This window comes from Podospora anserina, chromosome 2 (genome assembly GCF_000226545.1).
Source record: "Podospora anserina S mat+ genomic DNA chromosome 2, supercontig 2".
In the NCBI taxonomy this organism is placed as follows: domain Eukaryota; kingdom Fungi; phylum Ascomycota; class Sordariomycetes; order Sordariales; family Podosporaceae; genus Podospora; species Podospora anserina.
The window spans coordinates 3338306-3353970 of NW_001914858.1; the positions used below are offsets into that span (position 1 = coordinate 3338306).

The 15665-nt window shown below is 53.5% G+C and overlaps 7 protein-coding genes across 7 annotated transcripts, besides 1 other annotated feature; 3 read left to right on the top strand and 4 right to left on the bottom strand.

Annotated features, from left to right (window-relative positions):
* On the bottom strand, positions 1-1560 carry PODANS_2_9480 (uncharacterized protein; the record flags this gene model as incomplete). Its single annotated transcript, XM_001911721.1, has 1 exon — positions 1-1560. A coding segment is annotated over one exon (1560 nt), but the record flags the coding sequence as incomplete, so codon positions are not given.
* Positions 1561-2426: 866 nt separating this feature from the next.
* Positions 2427-3313, top strand: PODANS_2_9490 (uncharacterized protein; the record flags this gene model as incomplete). Its single annotated transcript, XM_001911722.1, has 2 exons — positions 2427-2480; positions 2534-3313. 2 exons carry the CDS (start codon positions 2427-2429, stop codon positions 3311-3313), a joined length of 834 nt encoding a protein of 277 aa, XP_001911757.1.
* A 309-nt stretch (positions 3314-3622) lies between these two features.
* Positions 3623-4707, bottom strand: PODANS_2_9500 (uncharacterized protein; the record flags this gene model as incomplete). Its single annotated transcript, XM_001911723.1, has 2 exons — positions 3623-4151; positions 4265-4707. The coding sequence occupies 2 exons, from the start codon at positions 4705-4707 to the stop codon at positions 3623-3625; spliced, it is 972 nt and encodes a 323-aa protein (XP_001911758.1).
* A 1420-nt stretch (positions 4708-6127) lies between these two features.
* Positions 6128-8050, bottom strand: PODANS_2_9510 (uncharacterized protein; the record flags this gene model as incomplete). The annotated part of the gene is made up of 2 exons (XM_001911724.1): positions 6128-6964; positions 7016-8050. Coding segments are annotated over 2 exons (1872 nt in total), but the record flags the coding sequence as incomplete, so codon positions are not given.
* A 742-nt stretch (positions 8051-8792) lies between these two features.
* Positions 8793-8924: a sequence feature (rRNA 5S).
* A 407-nt stretch (positions 8925-9331) lies between these two features.
* Positions 9332-12239, top strand: PODANS_2_9520 (uncharacterized protein; the record flags this gene model as incomplete). The annotated part of the gene is made up of 2 exons (XM_001911725.1): positions 9332-9826; positions 9888-12239. The coding sequence occupies 2 exons, from the start codon at positions 9332-9334 to the stop codon at positions 12237-12239; spliced, it is 2847 nt and encodes a 948-aa protein (XP_001911760.1).
* Positions 12240-12974: 735 nt separating this feature from the next.
* PODANS_2_9530 (uncharacterized protein) lies at positions 12975-14053 on the bottom strand (the record flags this gene model as incomplete). Its single annotated transcript, XM_001911726.1, has 2 exons — positions 12975-13704; positions 13773-14053. 2 exons carry the CDS (start codon positions 14051-14053, stop codon positions 12975-12977), a joined length of 1011 nt encoding a protein of 336 aa, XP_001911761.1.
* Positions 14054-14480: 427 nt separating this feature from the next.
* PODANS_2_9540 (uncharacterized protein) lies at positions 14481-15616 on the top strand (the record flags this gene model as incomplete). The annotated part of the gene is made up of 2 exons (XM_001911727.1): positions 14481-14807; positions 14882-15616. The coding sequence occupies 2 exons, from the start codon at positions 14481-14483 to the stop codon at positions 15614-15616; spliced, it is 1062 nt and encodes a 353-aa protein (XP_001911762.1).
* Positions 15617-15665: the final 49 nt, after the last annotated feature.

The window sequence follows — 15665 nt, forward strand, 5'->3', positions numbered from 1 at the left end:
AATAAACTGCTCAACCCTCTCATCAAACACCACCGGCGGCGCCGGCCTCCCCGCCCCCCCGCCCGCAAACCCATAACCCACATCCGCCCCATCCCCCAACTCCAGCTCCCACAACCTCATAAAACAGCTCGTCACCCTCCCGTCAGGCGCCGTGTTGAAATGCTGGTACGGATTCCCCGGATCCAACCACGCAGAGCACAAGTAGCAAAAGTGCGTCTGGCACCGATAGCAAATCATGTGGTTGCACCCGTGCGTCTTCTGCGCAGGGGCAGCACACGTAGGACAAGGGGTGGTGTGCGCCTTCATGTACTCAATCGTCGCCAGCTCCTCCGCCGTCAGCTCCTCCTTTGGCCTCCGGCAGCCGACAAACTCCCCGTGCCACGACTGCATGCACCTGCTGCAAAAGGCAAAGCTGCACGTGTCGCATATCGACAGCAGGTCCTCCGTCTTGTTGTACGGTTTCGACTTTCCGACTTCACCTTCGGGCATCTCTTCGTTGTCGTCGTCGTCGTCGTCATCGTCTTCAGAGGTCGAGCTTTCGTCGTCTTCTGATGCGTCGGCGAGTTCGAGGCCGGTAGGTCGTTTATGCCTCTTCGACCTGGCGGCACCGTTGCACCATTGACGGGGACAGTAGATCGTGTTCTTGTCCGACTCGAGCTCGGTCTTGTATTTGAGCGTCACGTAACGTCTGACGGTGTTCTCGTCGATGGGGATCTGGAGCAGTTCGCTAGGGCTGATGAAGACCTTTGGCTTTTTCCGCTTTCGACCCGAGGGAGACCGTGACTTTTCACGCTCTTTGGCGCAGTTGGGTGCTGGACATTTGACTGCCGCCAAGTTCCCCTCTTTGATGGCGCTGTTGTAAAAATCTTGGAGACATTCGACGCAAAAGACGTGCCCACAGTCCATCATTTTGTGGCAAAAGGCGCCCTTTTTGGGATCCAGACATACACCACACTCAAAGGTCCCCTTCTCAAAAGCAGCTCTCCTGGCTCTGATGTCGTAATCGAGAATGGCAATCCTGTGACTCGGGTCAACCTCCAACGCATCTCCGTCACCAACCAGTCCAAATATCTCCTCGGCCGCCTGTTGTATGTGGTCGATGTAGCTGAAGCCGACCATATCACGGCCCATATCCTCCCATAGCCTCGGACCGTCATCCTGGAGCTTCTTGATCGTTTCGGATGGAAGCCATGGCGGATTTGTAGAAATGCTAACCTTGGGAGGTTCTTCCTGGGGGTATCGGGGGCCGAAAGAAAGTTCGAGCCGTATCGATGGGAGGTGGGCTAGTTCATGGGAGTCAACTTGCGGTTCGCCCTGTTGGCCGCCACCAGCTATGGCGGGGCCGGCATGGGGGTTGACGCCATTTGGGGCTCGTCCAACGGTGGGATCTGGAGGTGGACCATCGTTGGAAGCGGTGGGAAAGTAGACAATGACAGGCTTCGAGGGGGTGACGGGAAGTTCGAGGGCGATGGTATAAGGGTCGTCCTTGTTGGGCGTTTGTATCTCTGGAAATATGGCCTCTAAAGTCTGGAGCTCGGTGTCTCGCTCGGTTTCTGCCATGGGTACCGAGCTCTTGATGTATTCGGAAAACTATCCCTTCCGCCAATCCACCCGTCTTTGTCCCCTTGTCCAAAATGAGTTATTCTCCGTGCTGTTGTGCGACTGTCCGGCTTGCTAAAAATAGGCCCGTGATGATCGCGGTCGGTCGTGGATTAGAAGGTGACAGAAGAGGGGTTCCGGACAAGCAATTAATCTCGGCGCCTGAAAAAGTATGGCTTTCGTTTGGAAATATTTCGCAAGATAAATAGGACCCGCTTCGTCTTGTAGATTTAGATTATTAATGGCTTGAAGTTTGCAGATGGGTGGTGGGCTCAGCACGGCATCGGAATGGCAGTCCAGTGGTCGAGCAGAGGTAAACGACGCATGTTCCAGAAGGACCAAAGGACGGTGACTCCAAAGATCAACCGGGAGGCAAAATACTTGTTTTATTTTTTTTCTTCGACAGGTAGTTGTTGGGTGGAAAGTTGAGGACGACGCGGCAGATGGATGATGACTCGTTCGGTGACTTGGACGTTGCACAGTTGCCAACCCGGCATCCCAGCGCTGTGGCACCCCGCCTTTTCCCCAAGCCCACCCACTGAAGAAAGGGTCCCCCTTGCTCGAGCGGGCTGAGCCGATTGGCCAGCCAGCCTGAAACAGACACGCTGACGTTACCTGCTCGTTGCTTGTTCGAGAGCTTCTGGAACTTGCACAGTATCAAACCTGCCTTCAACGAGGTCTCTCTCGGGGATAGCTATATTCAAACTAGGTGCCATTCACGGGACGCCGGCCCTTGATAGCTTTTTAATAATTGAATAATGCGGCAATAGGACCCCATCTTTACATATTTTCTTTCGTCTCTCAAGGGAACCAACCAAACCGCCAAAATGTCCGACAACATCACCCCCCTCGCATCTCTATCCCTCACCCACGTGTACTACGTTAGTGATCTCCCACTCGTCAACCTTACCACTCAAGTACTAACACAAACCAGAACCCCAACGACCCCCTCTCGCACCTCTGCGCCTTCCTCGCCCTCGTCCCCCAAGCCCTCTGCGTCGTCTACGCCACCCTCCTCTGGTCCACCCGCGAAGCCGAAGTCCTCCTAATGTTCCTCGGCCAACTAACCTGCGAACTCATCAACTTCGTCCTCAAACGCCTCATCAAAGAAGAACGCCCAAAACACGTCATCAGCACCGGTGGAAAGGGGTACGGCATGCCATCATCACACGCGCAATTCGCCGTCTTTTGGGCGGTAGCACTGGGGTTATTTCTCATGGTCAGGCACAGGCCGCCAAGGTCCCACATCAAAAAGGGGCAGATGCAGAAGGAAAAGGCAGAAGGAAAAGAAGAAGGGCCGGCGCTGGTTGACGTGCCGAGACGGTACAAGGAGGGTGGGTTGCGGGCTGTGAATGCGCATTTGGAGGCGTATTCCCACACGCCGTGGTCGTGGGCGCAGAGGGCGGTGGTGAGCTTGGCTGCGGGGGTTGTGGCGGTTTTGGTGGCCTGGAGTCGGATTTATCTTGGGTATCATACGCCTAAGCAGGTGCTGGCTGGGTCGGCGGCTGGGGCTGTGAGTGCGGTGGCTTGGTTTGCTGTTACTTATATGTTGAGGGAGACGGGGTTGTTGGCGTGGGGGTTGGAGTTTCCTGTTGCCAGGTGGCTGAGGATACGAGACTTGGTGGTGGAGGAGGACTTGTGTCAGGCTGGGTGGGAGAAGTGGGAAGAGCGGAGGATATTGGCTCTGAGTAAGTTGAAGGAAAAGAACAAGTAAAAAGGCGGGCATGCTTGAGCGAGGTGTTAATACTTGGGGTCTAAACTATTATACCATGTGACTGCAGAAAACGCAACGAAGTTGATATTCACGGTCTTGTGTGGATGAGCAATGACTCTTGATTTTGAGTTATGTGCAAAATACCTATATGTACAAATTGCCCGAACCCCAGAATATCCCTTCTTGGTAAATTTACAAAGTAAATGGAGCTTTTGAGAGCAACGAAAGTAATCCCCCCCAATATTTGCCGTAAATCACCCCAGCACACTCTTTCGCCCGACGTATCTTACACTTCCATGCTGTTTCCTCTCACCCCCGATAGCCTCCCGTGTGTGTATTTGAGTTCCAATACCTCGCCGCTGGCTGCGGAGGCGGAAGATTCCCATACCCATTACCGCTCCCATCATACGTATGCCCGTTCCCGTACGTGTTACCGTTGGCAACCCCATTGCCACTATTAGCATACCCGTTTCCACTCCCGTTCATCAACCCCATATCGCCATTCGCTACCCCAGGCGAATGCAGCGTCTGCTGCTCATACTTTTGAGCTGCTGCAAGCCCGCCATACCCCTGGTTGCTCGCCACCCTGGTGTTATCAGTCCCATAGCTATTCCTCACCTCATCCGGCGTGGTGTGAACAGGCAGGGCGTTCGGATCCGGCCCCAAATCTGTTTGGTGTTGCCCGCCTCTTCTCCGACCGAACAGCGCGCTGAAACGGTTCTTTTTCTTGCCGTACCCGGCGGTGTAGTCGTTTGCGGGGGACGGTCCGAACCGTTTCTCTCTCTTGCGGTGGCGGGCCAGGGCGAGGTTTACCAGGCAGGAGAGGGCGAAGAGGATGCTTGGTTGTGGGTGTCAGTCTCCTTTTTTTCACGACCTAAAAGAGCAAAAGAGTAACAAGAGAAAACACAACAACAACAGCAGCAACAACAATATCTGTTGGAAAAAACTCACCAAGCAGCAACAGCCACCGAAAAAACCGCCTTCTCCATCTCACACGCGGTCCCATACTGCAAACCCCCCCTCTCAGTCCAACTATTCCCCACCCCCAGCACGGTGTCGACCTCGCCCGTGCAGTTACCTACCCCGTGTCTGTTCACCCCGGCGATGTACCCAAAGCAGGGGATGAACGCCACATCAAGCACCATCATCAGAAAGCTCGGGAATGGGTGGCCCGGGGCGCAACATAGTAACAGAAAAGCGAGGATTGTGTAAGCGGTTGCTGCGCCGGCTATGCCGAGGACTGCCCGGACGAAGGTCCCGATGGGGAGGGAGTGGGTGCTGAGAGTGGCGAGGAAGTAAGCGTAGACTGCCAGGACGAGGGCCGCGCAGCAGAACTGGAGGGTGCGGAGGAGGAACTGGAGGGTTTTGAGGGCTGTTCCTTTTGCGGCGCCCATTGTGGTTGTTGGTTGTTCCTGGGTATGTAAGTTTGTTGGTTGGTGCAAACAAAACAATGACAATTCGGCAGTTGTCTGGCTCCTGCAGAATGCAGGTTCAATCACACTTCACAAAATAGCTCGATCAAAAATTGAACAAAAAAATCCTTTCGATGGACGAAAAGGGGGGTGGGAATGCACCGCTTAAAGGGTCCCATCTTCTCAAAAGCCAAGAGATGACATCTGCCTTGTCTCGAGCTGGCCCTCCGATAGCTCAACCCACCTACCACCCTCCCGGGGGCCGTGTACTTTTTGCCTCACCCCCATTGTATGTATGTATGTACACGCACATATGCGGGGAGCCCTTATCCCCATGGGCATCGGAGCGACCCAGCGGCGGTGCGGCCTGTTGCATCACTGTCAAAGACCCAGAACCCCGACCACGGCCATCCCCCCACTCACTACATTGCTCGGCTTTCCGTTTGTCTACCTCACCAAAATATCAGGTGAAAAATTCCGTGAGAAGACAGCATGACGACGCCGTTTCGTCGATCCGAGAACGAGTATGGGTTGTAGTTGAAAGAGGCTGACGTCATGCTGTGGCATGTGAACCGTGTGTTTTGTGGGGTAGACTAATGATGCACAGCCACAAGCCACAGTTTTCATGGGTAAAAATGTGGCGTTTAGATGGAAAAGACGCGCAATATCAGTTTGACAGGCGGGGGGTGGTCAACTGCCGAGAGAAAATATGCCTGGAGAGAGCGAGCTAGTGTTCTATTTTTGTTGATTTTAGAGAACTCATGTTCAACATAGGAGTTTGGTGGGTTGAGAGCAGCAGACGTTGACACACGAAAAGTGGGACTGCCCCAGAACATCAGCCCCTTTTTGCCAGAGAACGATGAACAGTCGACCTAGAAACATTTCCATGCTGTACTTTGTTGGTGACCAACATGCTATTTACCGTAAGTGTAGAATCAAAACTACTGGAAACATCTATCCAAGATCTCGTGTCCCCGTTTCGATTTACCCTCGCGCCCACTATCCCAGGTCGAAACACGCCTCGTTGATCTGTCACACAAAACCAACCTCGGGAAATCCGCAAAAATCCAAAAAACGTTTTGGAAATCTCCCGACATGTTCCGTCCATCCCAGACACAAACATTTTTCTTTCCCCTTAATCAGTGATGCACACGACAGTTTCACTCCCGCTCACACCCACCGGTCCCGGCCACGGCCACCCCCATCTACGGCCCTATCCGGGGCATGGTGGCACGGAAGGTTAATCAACAGTTTTGCTACACACCAGTCATCTGAACTTTTCGGCACCGCAAAATCTTCTGGACCAGACAACAATCATCTATTGTCCCGAGCCCCTCATTCATTGTGCCTAATCAAGCTTTCATGTTTTGGGTATCCAGTCACATCATCAAATTCTCCGTCATCACCTCCCCCAAAACTTCCACCACGGCCTCTCATCATCCTCACTCAAAGCCCTCTTCATCCTACTCCTATCTGGAGCCCCCCTCCCCCTAACCCTCCAGAAATACACCGGCACCCCCGCCACCACAAACGCAATCACTATCAGCGTCTGCAACGGCTGCGCAAACACAGCTCTGCTCAACAAAAACAGGCTGACGCAGCAAAAGATGATAGGCGTGGTGATCCACGTCTTGTATGGTCTTTCCAGCGTAGGTTCTCTCACTCGTAGGACAATGAGTCCCAGCACAGTAATGAAATAAAACGTGTACCCCGCCACGCCGTAGAATGTAAGTAGTGTAGAGAACTCGCCCACGAGAATATAAGCGGCGGTCAAGACAGCGTTCAGAATCAGCGCCGGGATAGGGGTGAAAAACAGCCCTGTGTCCTCATCGCCAAAGAGTTTCGACATCTTCTTCTTGAACCAGGATCTTGTCCTGACTGTTGAGAGTGAGTCTGGGCTGCCGGTGCCATTTCCGAGGCGCCCGAATACAGAGGGGATGTACCCTTCTTTTCCGGCTACGTACACGAGCCGGCTGGAAGTGAAAGTGGATGAGTTGAGAGCGCCAAAGCAGGAGGCGCTGACAATAAGAGCTAGGACTAAAGAGCCAATGGATCCAAAGACTTTCGATCCAAACATGACAGCAACGGTGTTGGTCGAGTTGATGGCGTCCAAAGGAAGGACAAAGAAGTAAGCGATGTTGGCGAGGACGTAGGAGATGATGACCAGGGGCATGGCGGTATGGATCACTCGCGGCAGATCTCGGCTGGCGTTGCGGAACTCACCCACAACATAGTTTGTCTGATAAATTGGTTAGCTAAGAGTAAACAGAACGGAGGAGAGGGAACTCGCATTATCCCACCCGTCATACGCCCAGAGGCCAGCATACAGCGCCACAGCCCAGGCCGACGTCTCCGTTGATGTCCCCTCAAACCATCCGCGCTCCTTCCATTCCACATTCGCTGTGGTTCCCGAAGCCGAGTACCCAGTAATCGCCACCACCACACCAATGATGGTCACTGTGATCAAAGCAACAAACTTCAAAAACATGAGCATATCGTTCAACCTCGTCCCCAATCTCGTCGAAACGCAGTTCAAAAATGTGACCAGACTCAACCCCACCAATGCCACCGTCTTGTTGAACCAAGGATCAATCATCTCCGCCTCAGCGCCGATGAACGCCCTGATGAGGTACTCGCCCATAATAATGGCGATAATAGCGGCGCTTCCAGGCTTCAACACCAACACAGCAACCCACGTAAACAGAAACCCCGAGCACTCCCCAAAGATCTTGGAGAGATACACCTGCGCGCCACCGTTTAATGGGATCGCGCCTCCCAGCTCTGCATAACTTGCGCCGCCCGTCCACGCCAGCACACCAGCAACCACCCACACAATCAACGCAGCCCCTGGCGACCCAACATTCGAGTTGACCTGACTCGGCGACGAGAAAATACCCGACCCAATAATCAACCCAACAATCAGCGACAAGCCATTCAGGTACGTCAACGTCTTGTGCTTTTCCAGCGACCCACCGCCCAACCCGCCGCTCACATCCCTCGCCGAAGTTGGCGCCCCTATAGGAGCATACCCAGCGCCGGTGGTGGAAGAGAGCGGAAACAAATTCGCGGCAAAATCAAAGTTGGAAGTTACAGAGTATGATCGGTCTGGCCGGGTGCGCACAGCTGGGTTTGCGCTGTCGAGGGGATCGTCTCGTTCGAGGGAGGCACGCCGAGAGGACGAGATGCTAGGTCGGGAGTCGGTCTCGCTTGTATCGACGCCTGGACTAGAGCTGGCGAGGGAGGCTAGTTCGAGAGAGTCGCGGCCGCCGGGTGGAGGGGCGGAGGAGTATAATGGCGGCATTGCTCGCCCGGCCTCGGATGGGTTTTATGCGGTGCGGTGTGTTTGTTGCGGGGGTACTATTTTGTTATACCCTTGGAATTAGAGACGGAAGAATGACCATTTCTGGTTTTCGCTCGATCGAAGTACAGGTTGAGAGAGACGAAACGAGATTTGGCGGTAAAGACTTTGGTCGCTATGGGGTTGGCCAAGGAAAGTGATCGCAGACGTCACTGACGTTCTGGGTGTGTGTAGATTAAATAGGTGTATGCAGCGCAAAGTTCGTCAGGGGGTTGTGAGATGTCGAAAGTGCGGTGTAAGGAAACGATTTGTCGACCGCAAATTAACGATATTGAGGGTCGAGTTTTAGACTTTGATCCAGGAGAGAAGTTCCAGGAGGCTTGAGAAAGGGTTGCGGCAGGTTGGCAGATGGGAACCAGAGCCAAGGCCGGGTATGGCCCGTGCATATGCAGCCCCGGCGTAAAAGGCTTGGCAGGGGTGCACAACAGATCTGTAAAACTTGGAGAACCATTGCTGGGAGTATATATCTGGGTTTCAGTCCACTCGCTCTTCTCGGATATCATGTCAGGTTCAGTGTTCATTGTCATTTACTCCAGATGAGGACAACATGAGCAAAAAAGAACAAAGCCTATTCAGGGCACTCGCAGCCGTCTCCAAACCCCAGTTTTGACAAAGGGCTGGACCCGTTATTGTGTGGAGACTTACGCCATGCCAAGCACTGTCAATGGAGCTTGACAACGAAGCGAGAATGGAGTCAAAAAATACAGAAAAAAATACCTACAACACCGAGGATTCCCCAGTGGTCACCCACCTGAGTACTAGTTCGGCCCTCAACTGTTTCACTAGGGGAGAGCGGACGGGATCCCGTGCTTTCAGTTGGGTATGGTCGTAGGTGTAGGATGGTGGTGAAAGTTGAGGTTATATCGTATGAGCTGGGATCTCACGTAGCACACAAACGACCAGTCTATCCAGATCTTGTCTTTTGCTGAGGAATGTGAAAGCAAATTATCAAAGATGCAATTAATAGCCAAATCCATACAAAGTGTGACAGATAACACAACTCTCCTAACAGTTCCTCCAACGGTCTTTGACGTCGGCAAACGCCGTTGAGATTTCTCACTGCCGGGCCCGATCTGGGGCGCCAAGATATCAACTAATCCCCACTTATTTTTTCTAGCTGCCCCCTGCAGGCAGAGAGAGCTCCTGCAGCTCTGAGCAATCGCTTCCAGGCGCAAGAGAGCTTGAAGCAGCTCTCACAACTTCTGACTTCTCTCTAATCTTTTGACCCACCAACGATGTGATAGCAAAATGACCGTGATCTACGGGAGGTCAATCGGCCGCGCTCTGCCCAGGCTGGGCGCTCTTCGTTCCGTTCTCTCATGCTCTCGTTTTGGGGATGATATTCGATACCTCAGCATCACAGCCCATAGATACGCCAACAGCGATGCCAAACTGGACTTGCCAGCTTTGGATCAGAAATGGCGGCAGAGATGGGCAGCTTTGAAGAGCACCAAGACCAGCGACGGAGCTGAAAAGAAATATGTCCTTCCCATGTTTCCATATCCTTCGGGGTATTTACATCTGGGGCACCTCCGCGTCTACACCATTGCCGATGTTGTCGCCAGGTTTCACTCCCTTCGAGGACATGATGTCTTGCTACCAATGGGATGGGATGCCTTTGGACTTCCGGCCGAAAATGCCGCTATCGAGAGAGGCATTGACCCGGCCACCTGGACCAAGTCCAACATTGCCAAGATGAAGGAACAGCTCGACGTCATGAATGGATCCTGGGACTGGTCTCGCGTACGTTTGCACCTAGCCTTGAACCCGGCCACCTGGCTGACATGACTACCCTTCCCCCCAGGAACTGGCAACCTGTGACCCAAGCTTCTACAAACACACCCAAAAAATCTTCCTCCTCCTCCGCGAGCAAGGCCTAGCCTACCAAGACGAAGCAGAAGTCAACTACGACCCCGTCGACAAAACTGTCCTCGCTAACGAGCAAGTCGACGCCAACGGCTGCTCCTGGCGTTCCGGCGCCAAAGTCGAAAAGCGGAAACTAAAACAATGGTTCCTCCGCATCTCCCAATTCAGAGACTCCCTCCTCCAAGACCTCGAAATCCTCAGCAAAGACAACAACTGGCCCGAGCGAGTCCTAACCATGCAAAAGAACTGGCTAGGCAAATCCACCGGCGCAACCATCAAGTTCCCCCTCATGGCCTTTGAGCACATCACCCACTCCGCCATCGAGGTCTTCACCTCCCGCCCCGACACCCTCTTCGGAGTCCAGTACCTCGCCCTCGCCTCCACCCACCCAGTCGTAGCCCAGCTAGCAGCCAAAGACCCAGAACTGCAAGCGTTTCTAGATATCCTCCCCGGTTTACCCCCCGACTCCAAAGTCGGCTACCTCCTCCCCCACATCCGCGCGGTAAACCCCCTAGCCTATCACGACGAGACCCCCGAAGCGACAAAGAGGTCTGTCCCCATCTACGTCGCCCCCTACGTCCTAGGTGACTACGGCGAGGGCGCCGTCATGGGCGTCCCCGCCCACGATATCAGGGATCACTCGTTTTGGAAAACGCACCACAAAGACGAGCCAGTCCGGTTCGTCCTTGCCGCGTCGGAGGATGAGTCCACCACCGCCATGCCAAACGAGCCTTTTATCGACCACGGCGTTATGACCGCCCACAGTGGTCTCTTCAAGGGTCGTTCCTCTCAGGAAGCAGGTGAGATGATCGTGCGTATTCTTGAAGAGGCTGAACTGGCTAAGCCGGTGGAGAAGTGGCGGTTGAGGGATTGGTTGGTCAGCAGGCAGAGGTACTGGGGGACGCCGATCCCGATTATTCACTGCGGTTCTTGCGGTGCGGTGCCCGTTCCGGAGGAGGAGCTACCGGTAGAGTTGCCAGAGGTGGATGAGCACTGGGCTGGAAAAAAGACGGGTAACCCGCTTGAGACGCTGGAAGAGTGGGTGAATACGTCTTGTCCTCAATGCCACGGCCCGGCGAGGAGGGATACGGACACGATGGATACGTTTGTTGATTCGAGCTGGTATTTTGCGAGGTTTATCGACCCCCACAACGATGAGGTGCCGTTTTCGAGGGAAAAGGCAAGGAAGATGCTGCCTGTTGATCTCTACATTGGCGGGATTGAGCACGCCATCTTGCACCTTTTGTACTCGAGGTTTATTTACAAGTTTCTCATGGGTTCGACGCTGGTTGGGGAGACGGAAGGGGTGCAGGAGCCGTTCAAGCGGTTGATTACACAGGGGATGGTGCACGGCAAGACGTACACTGACCCTGCCACGGGGAAATTCCTCAAGCCTGACGAGGTTGATCTCACTGATCCGGCCAGACCGAGGGTTGTGAGGACGGGGGAGGTGGCGGGGGTGAGTTATGAGAAGATGTCCAAGAGCAAGTACAATGGTGTTGATCCTACCGATGTGATCAACTTGCACGGCGCAGATGCGACAAGGGCGCACATGCTTTTCCAGGCGCCGGTTAGTGAGGTGCTGGATTGGGATGGGGACAAGATTGTGGGGGTTACGAGGTGGTTGGGGAGGGTTTGGGAGCTTGTTCAGCGGGTTTCGACTATCTCATCATCGGCCTCGGTGAGGGAGTTTTTTGAGCAAGAAGCGGCTAGATTGGGAACGATGAAGGAAAAGGAACTCCAACAGTGGGATAAAGCTGCGAGGGTGTGGAGGGAGGTGCAAAAGACTGTTGAGAGTGTCACGGGGTCGTACGAAAAGGTTTACGCGCTGAACACGGTGGTGTCGGATTTGATGATTTTGACGAATGTGATTGTCGAGGAGGAGAAGGGTGTGCCGGATGGGGTGAAGAGGGAGGCGGTGGAGGGGTTAGTGAGGATGATGGCACCGATTACGCCTGCTTTTGCGGAGGAGTGCTGGGCTGTTCTTCATCCTGGTGAGACGTCGATTTTTAAGAGTGAGAAGGGGAGGTTTCCGGTCGCGGATGGGACGGTGGATTTGCTGCAGCCGAGGAAGCAGGTTTGTGCGGTGCAGGTGAATGGGAGGTTGAAGTTTGCGGCCGAGATTGCGGTGCCGCCTGAGGGGTTGGGAGAGGAGGAGAGGAGGGAGTGGGTTGTTGGGGAGGTCCTGAAGACGGAGGAGGGGAGGAAGAAGTTTGAGGGTGTTGATGTTGGAAAAGCAAAGAAGGTGGTGGTGGTCAAGGGTGGGAAGTTGGTGAACTTTGTCATGTGATGTGGGATGAAAAAGATGACTTGTATTTTATTGTATTGATGGAGTGGTAACACCAAAATAAATGAGCGATAGATTATGATCATTTCTTGGTCTTTCTTCTCCTGGGTGTAGAGGAAGCAAAAAGCTCACCGGCCAGCTCCGTAGAGGTGGCCAGCTACGAAACCCTCGGTAGGGTTTGCTTCGCGGTTGGGTGGAGGGGGGGGGGGTTTGTTGTTGATTTGGGGGGGGTCGGTCGATATTCTTGAAGGCCATCTTGAGAGATAGGGCCTCACTGAGGAATCGAACTCAGGCGTCCATGGAGCCCTGTTTCCAGGGGGCATTGTTCGTTGCCTGATCCGGGCCACCTACGTCTTACCCGCTGAGCCATCTGACCATTCCAGTTACCGGATGAGTGCGTAGGTGGTTGTTGGAAGGAGCATGGTTAACCTAATATATAAACCATGGGTTGCTCCTGCCTGCTCTTGCTCTTGCTCTTGCCGTGAGGCATGGGGTGTTTCTGAGGAAGGTGCGACTTCCATTACCTCGGGAGCAAGTGCCACGATGGCTACCTTCCGTGATACCCTCCAGTCCTGGAAGGAAGTCCACCGCAGATTGAGGAAATGAGGAGGTTAAGTATAAACAACCGGTTTGCGATCATCATTTTGACTTTTGTGGAACGAGATCGGATGGTGGGATTAACACTTCAACAAACCACACCACACCACCACTCAAACCACCCCCTCCCCAACGGTCTTGTCAACAATCCTTCCTCCAAAAATACACCCCCCTCCCATTCCCCCTTCCCTTCACCTCGACCTCCTCCCCATTATTCCTCAGCGATATCCTCTCCTTTTCCTCCCCCTCAGGATCATCCCTCCAAATCTCCACCGTCCCCGCATAATTCTTCAGCTCCCCTCCCCTAACAACCATCTCCGCCACCCTCCTCGCCTGCTCTACATCCCCCACCTCAAAAAGCACCCTTTTCGGCTGGAGGACACTCACAATCTCGAGCAATCTTGCATAAAACACATCCTCCGGCAGGCAATCATACCCTTTTCCTAGGTTCACATCCGGAACAAGAGCGAGTTTAGGCTCGTAAAACCGGACAGAACGTTCAGTGTTTTTGTTGAAGCCAGCGGGGGAGATGTAAGGGGGATTTGATGTCAGGATGTCTAACTCTCCCGGGGAAAAGGGGAGGGAAGAGAGGAAGGAAGGAGAAAAAATGTCGGATTTGGTAAAGGTTATGCTTTTGGAGGCGGAAAGGGGGAGGTGGGAGAGGGAGATGTTGTGGGAGAGGTTTTGGCGGGAGAGGGAGATGGCGAGGGGGGAGATGTCGACTCCGAGGGTTTGGCTGGTAGACGGGAGGAGGGAGGCTATCAAAAGGGGGATGCAGCCTGTTCCTGTGCAGAGGTCGAGGATTTTGAGGGGGGAGGACGAAAAAGGGAGGAGGGTGGTGAGGTGGGTTATTATGGATTCGGTTTCTGGTCTGGTCATTTAAGGTGGGTTAGTTTGGATATAAGTACCAAGGAAGATGGAAGGGTGAAGAGGGCATACCGTGGGATGAGAACACCTGGTTTGCAGAGGATATCAAGGGGGCCGAAGGGTTGGTTGCCGAGGATGTATTGTAATGGTATCCCCTTTTCCCGCTTGAGGCAGGCTTGCCATATTCCAAGCTTTCGGGGCACGAGGGAATCGGTTGAGTTGACGTGCTCTTTTATCCAGCGGAGTTCGTTGGCGGTTGAGTCGAGGGTTCGGCAGACGGGCAGAAGCAGGGGAGCAAAGGGTGATATTTGCTTCCGGGCTTGTCGAAATAGAGATGGTGCGAGTCGGGGCATTTTGATCTTGGGTGTGTTGGTGAGATAGATATCGTGATTTGGGCTAAGATGAGAACTGACATGAGTGAGCTGCTGGTGAGGTGAGAGGAAGAGTTTTGAGCTACCAACCCCGGAATCGGTGATGGTATTTCAGAATCAATAATGAGATTTTTGAGTAACTGACTACATTCAACAGTTTCAAAAGCACCCTTTTGGTTGTTTACACATGTTGAGGTGAAGCTGTATCCTAGTGAAGTGAAATATTTTACTATCGGGTCTTCGTGTATATGCATACCCTGATAGCACCGAAACCTTTGGTTCACAAGAACTTGGATATGATTACGAATATACTTGAGACATAATCCACCAAGGAGCTCTCTGTCATCATGCAACTACAAACTGCGTCTTACCAGCCAAGACGTCCAACCCGCCCAGTCATTCCTTCGCCATGATACTGCAACGAGTAGCTCAGGTGTGCGCCAGACCAATAACCCTGAGAGGGTTTGCGACCAAAGCGAAGTCACCACCATCATTCCCGACAACGCCGACATGTCCCTCGCCAACATGTGCATGCGCACCCACCCCCGAGTTCCCCGAGGGGTTTGAAATTGACCACAAGACAAATATCAATGGACTGATTTCCAACTACGCGCAACATGTCCTGGTTTGCACGGGCAAAGACGACTGGCCGTCCCGTATTGAGGACGACAACAGTGGTGATAACCTCGCTGCTGACCTGCGTGAGTTAGTTGGACGTGGGGGTCAGTTCAATGATGTATTTCCCCCTCCCCCCCCCCCCCTTTTGAGCCTCACACTTGCACGCTGATATTAACCATCGTCACAACATAGCCGTTCCATAACATCTCAGTCCTCAACGCTTCATTCCCCTCATCGCCTGCTCCCAAATCACGGCCTGAGTTGCAAACCACGTCAGCTTACCTCCTCCCTTCATTCAAGTATGTCCCTTGGCTACCGCGAGTCTCATTTGACAGCGTTGAGGCACTGGTGAGGGGCTATCTCCTCCCTGAAAAGCTGCACCCATTGCATGACGGGCTGTCACCCATTCACCGAGACCGTTTACTTCGCAAACCCGCCTATCAAAACGCTCTGTACGGTGTCAAGGACGTCGATGAGGTTGTGGTGCTCATCTGTGGACATGGAGGGCGGGACCAGAGGTGTGGTGCTTATGGGCCACTGCTGAGGGGCGAGTTTGAGAAACGACTGCCTGAGAAGGGCATCGAGGTGGTTACAGGGCCGGTGGAGGTGGAGGTGGACGAGACAGTTCAGGCCCTGGAAGACGGGGAAGGGAAGAAGGACGAAAGAGCCAAGACGGCGGCCAGAATTGGCTTGATCAGTCATATTGGTGGACATAAGTTTGCGGGCAATGTCATCATTTATATACCTCCAAACCAGACAACCAAGGATGGGGTGCGGCATCCGTTGGCTGGTCATGGGATCTGGTATGGGAGGGTTGAGCCGAGACATATTGAGGGCATCGTGGAGGAGACAATATTGCAGGGAAAGGTGGTAGAAGAGCTCTTTAGGGGAGGTATCACTCAGGATGGAAAGATTCTGCGACTTTGATGTGGCAGAGCTGGTAAGGTAGTCCGTAGATATAGTGGCTGCATATGAC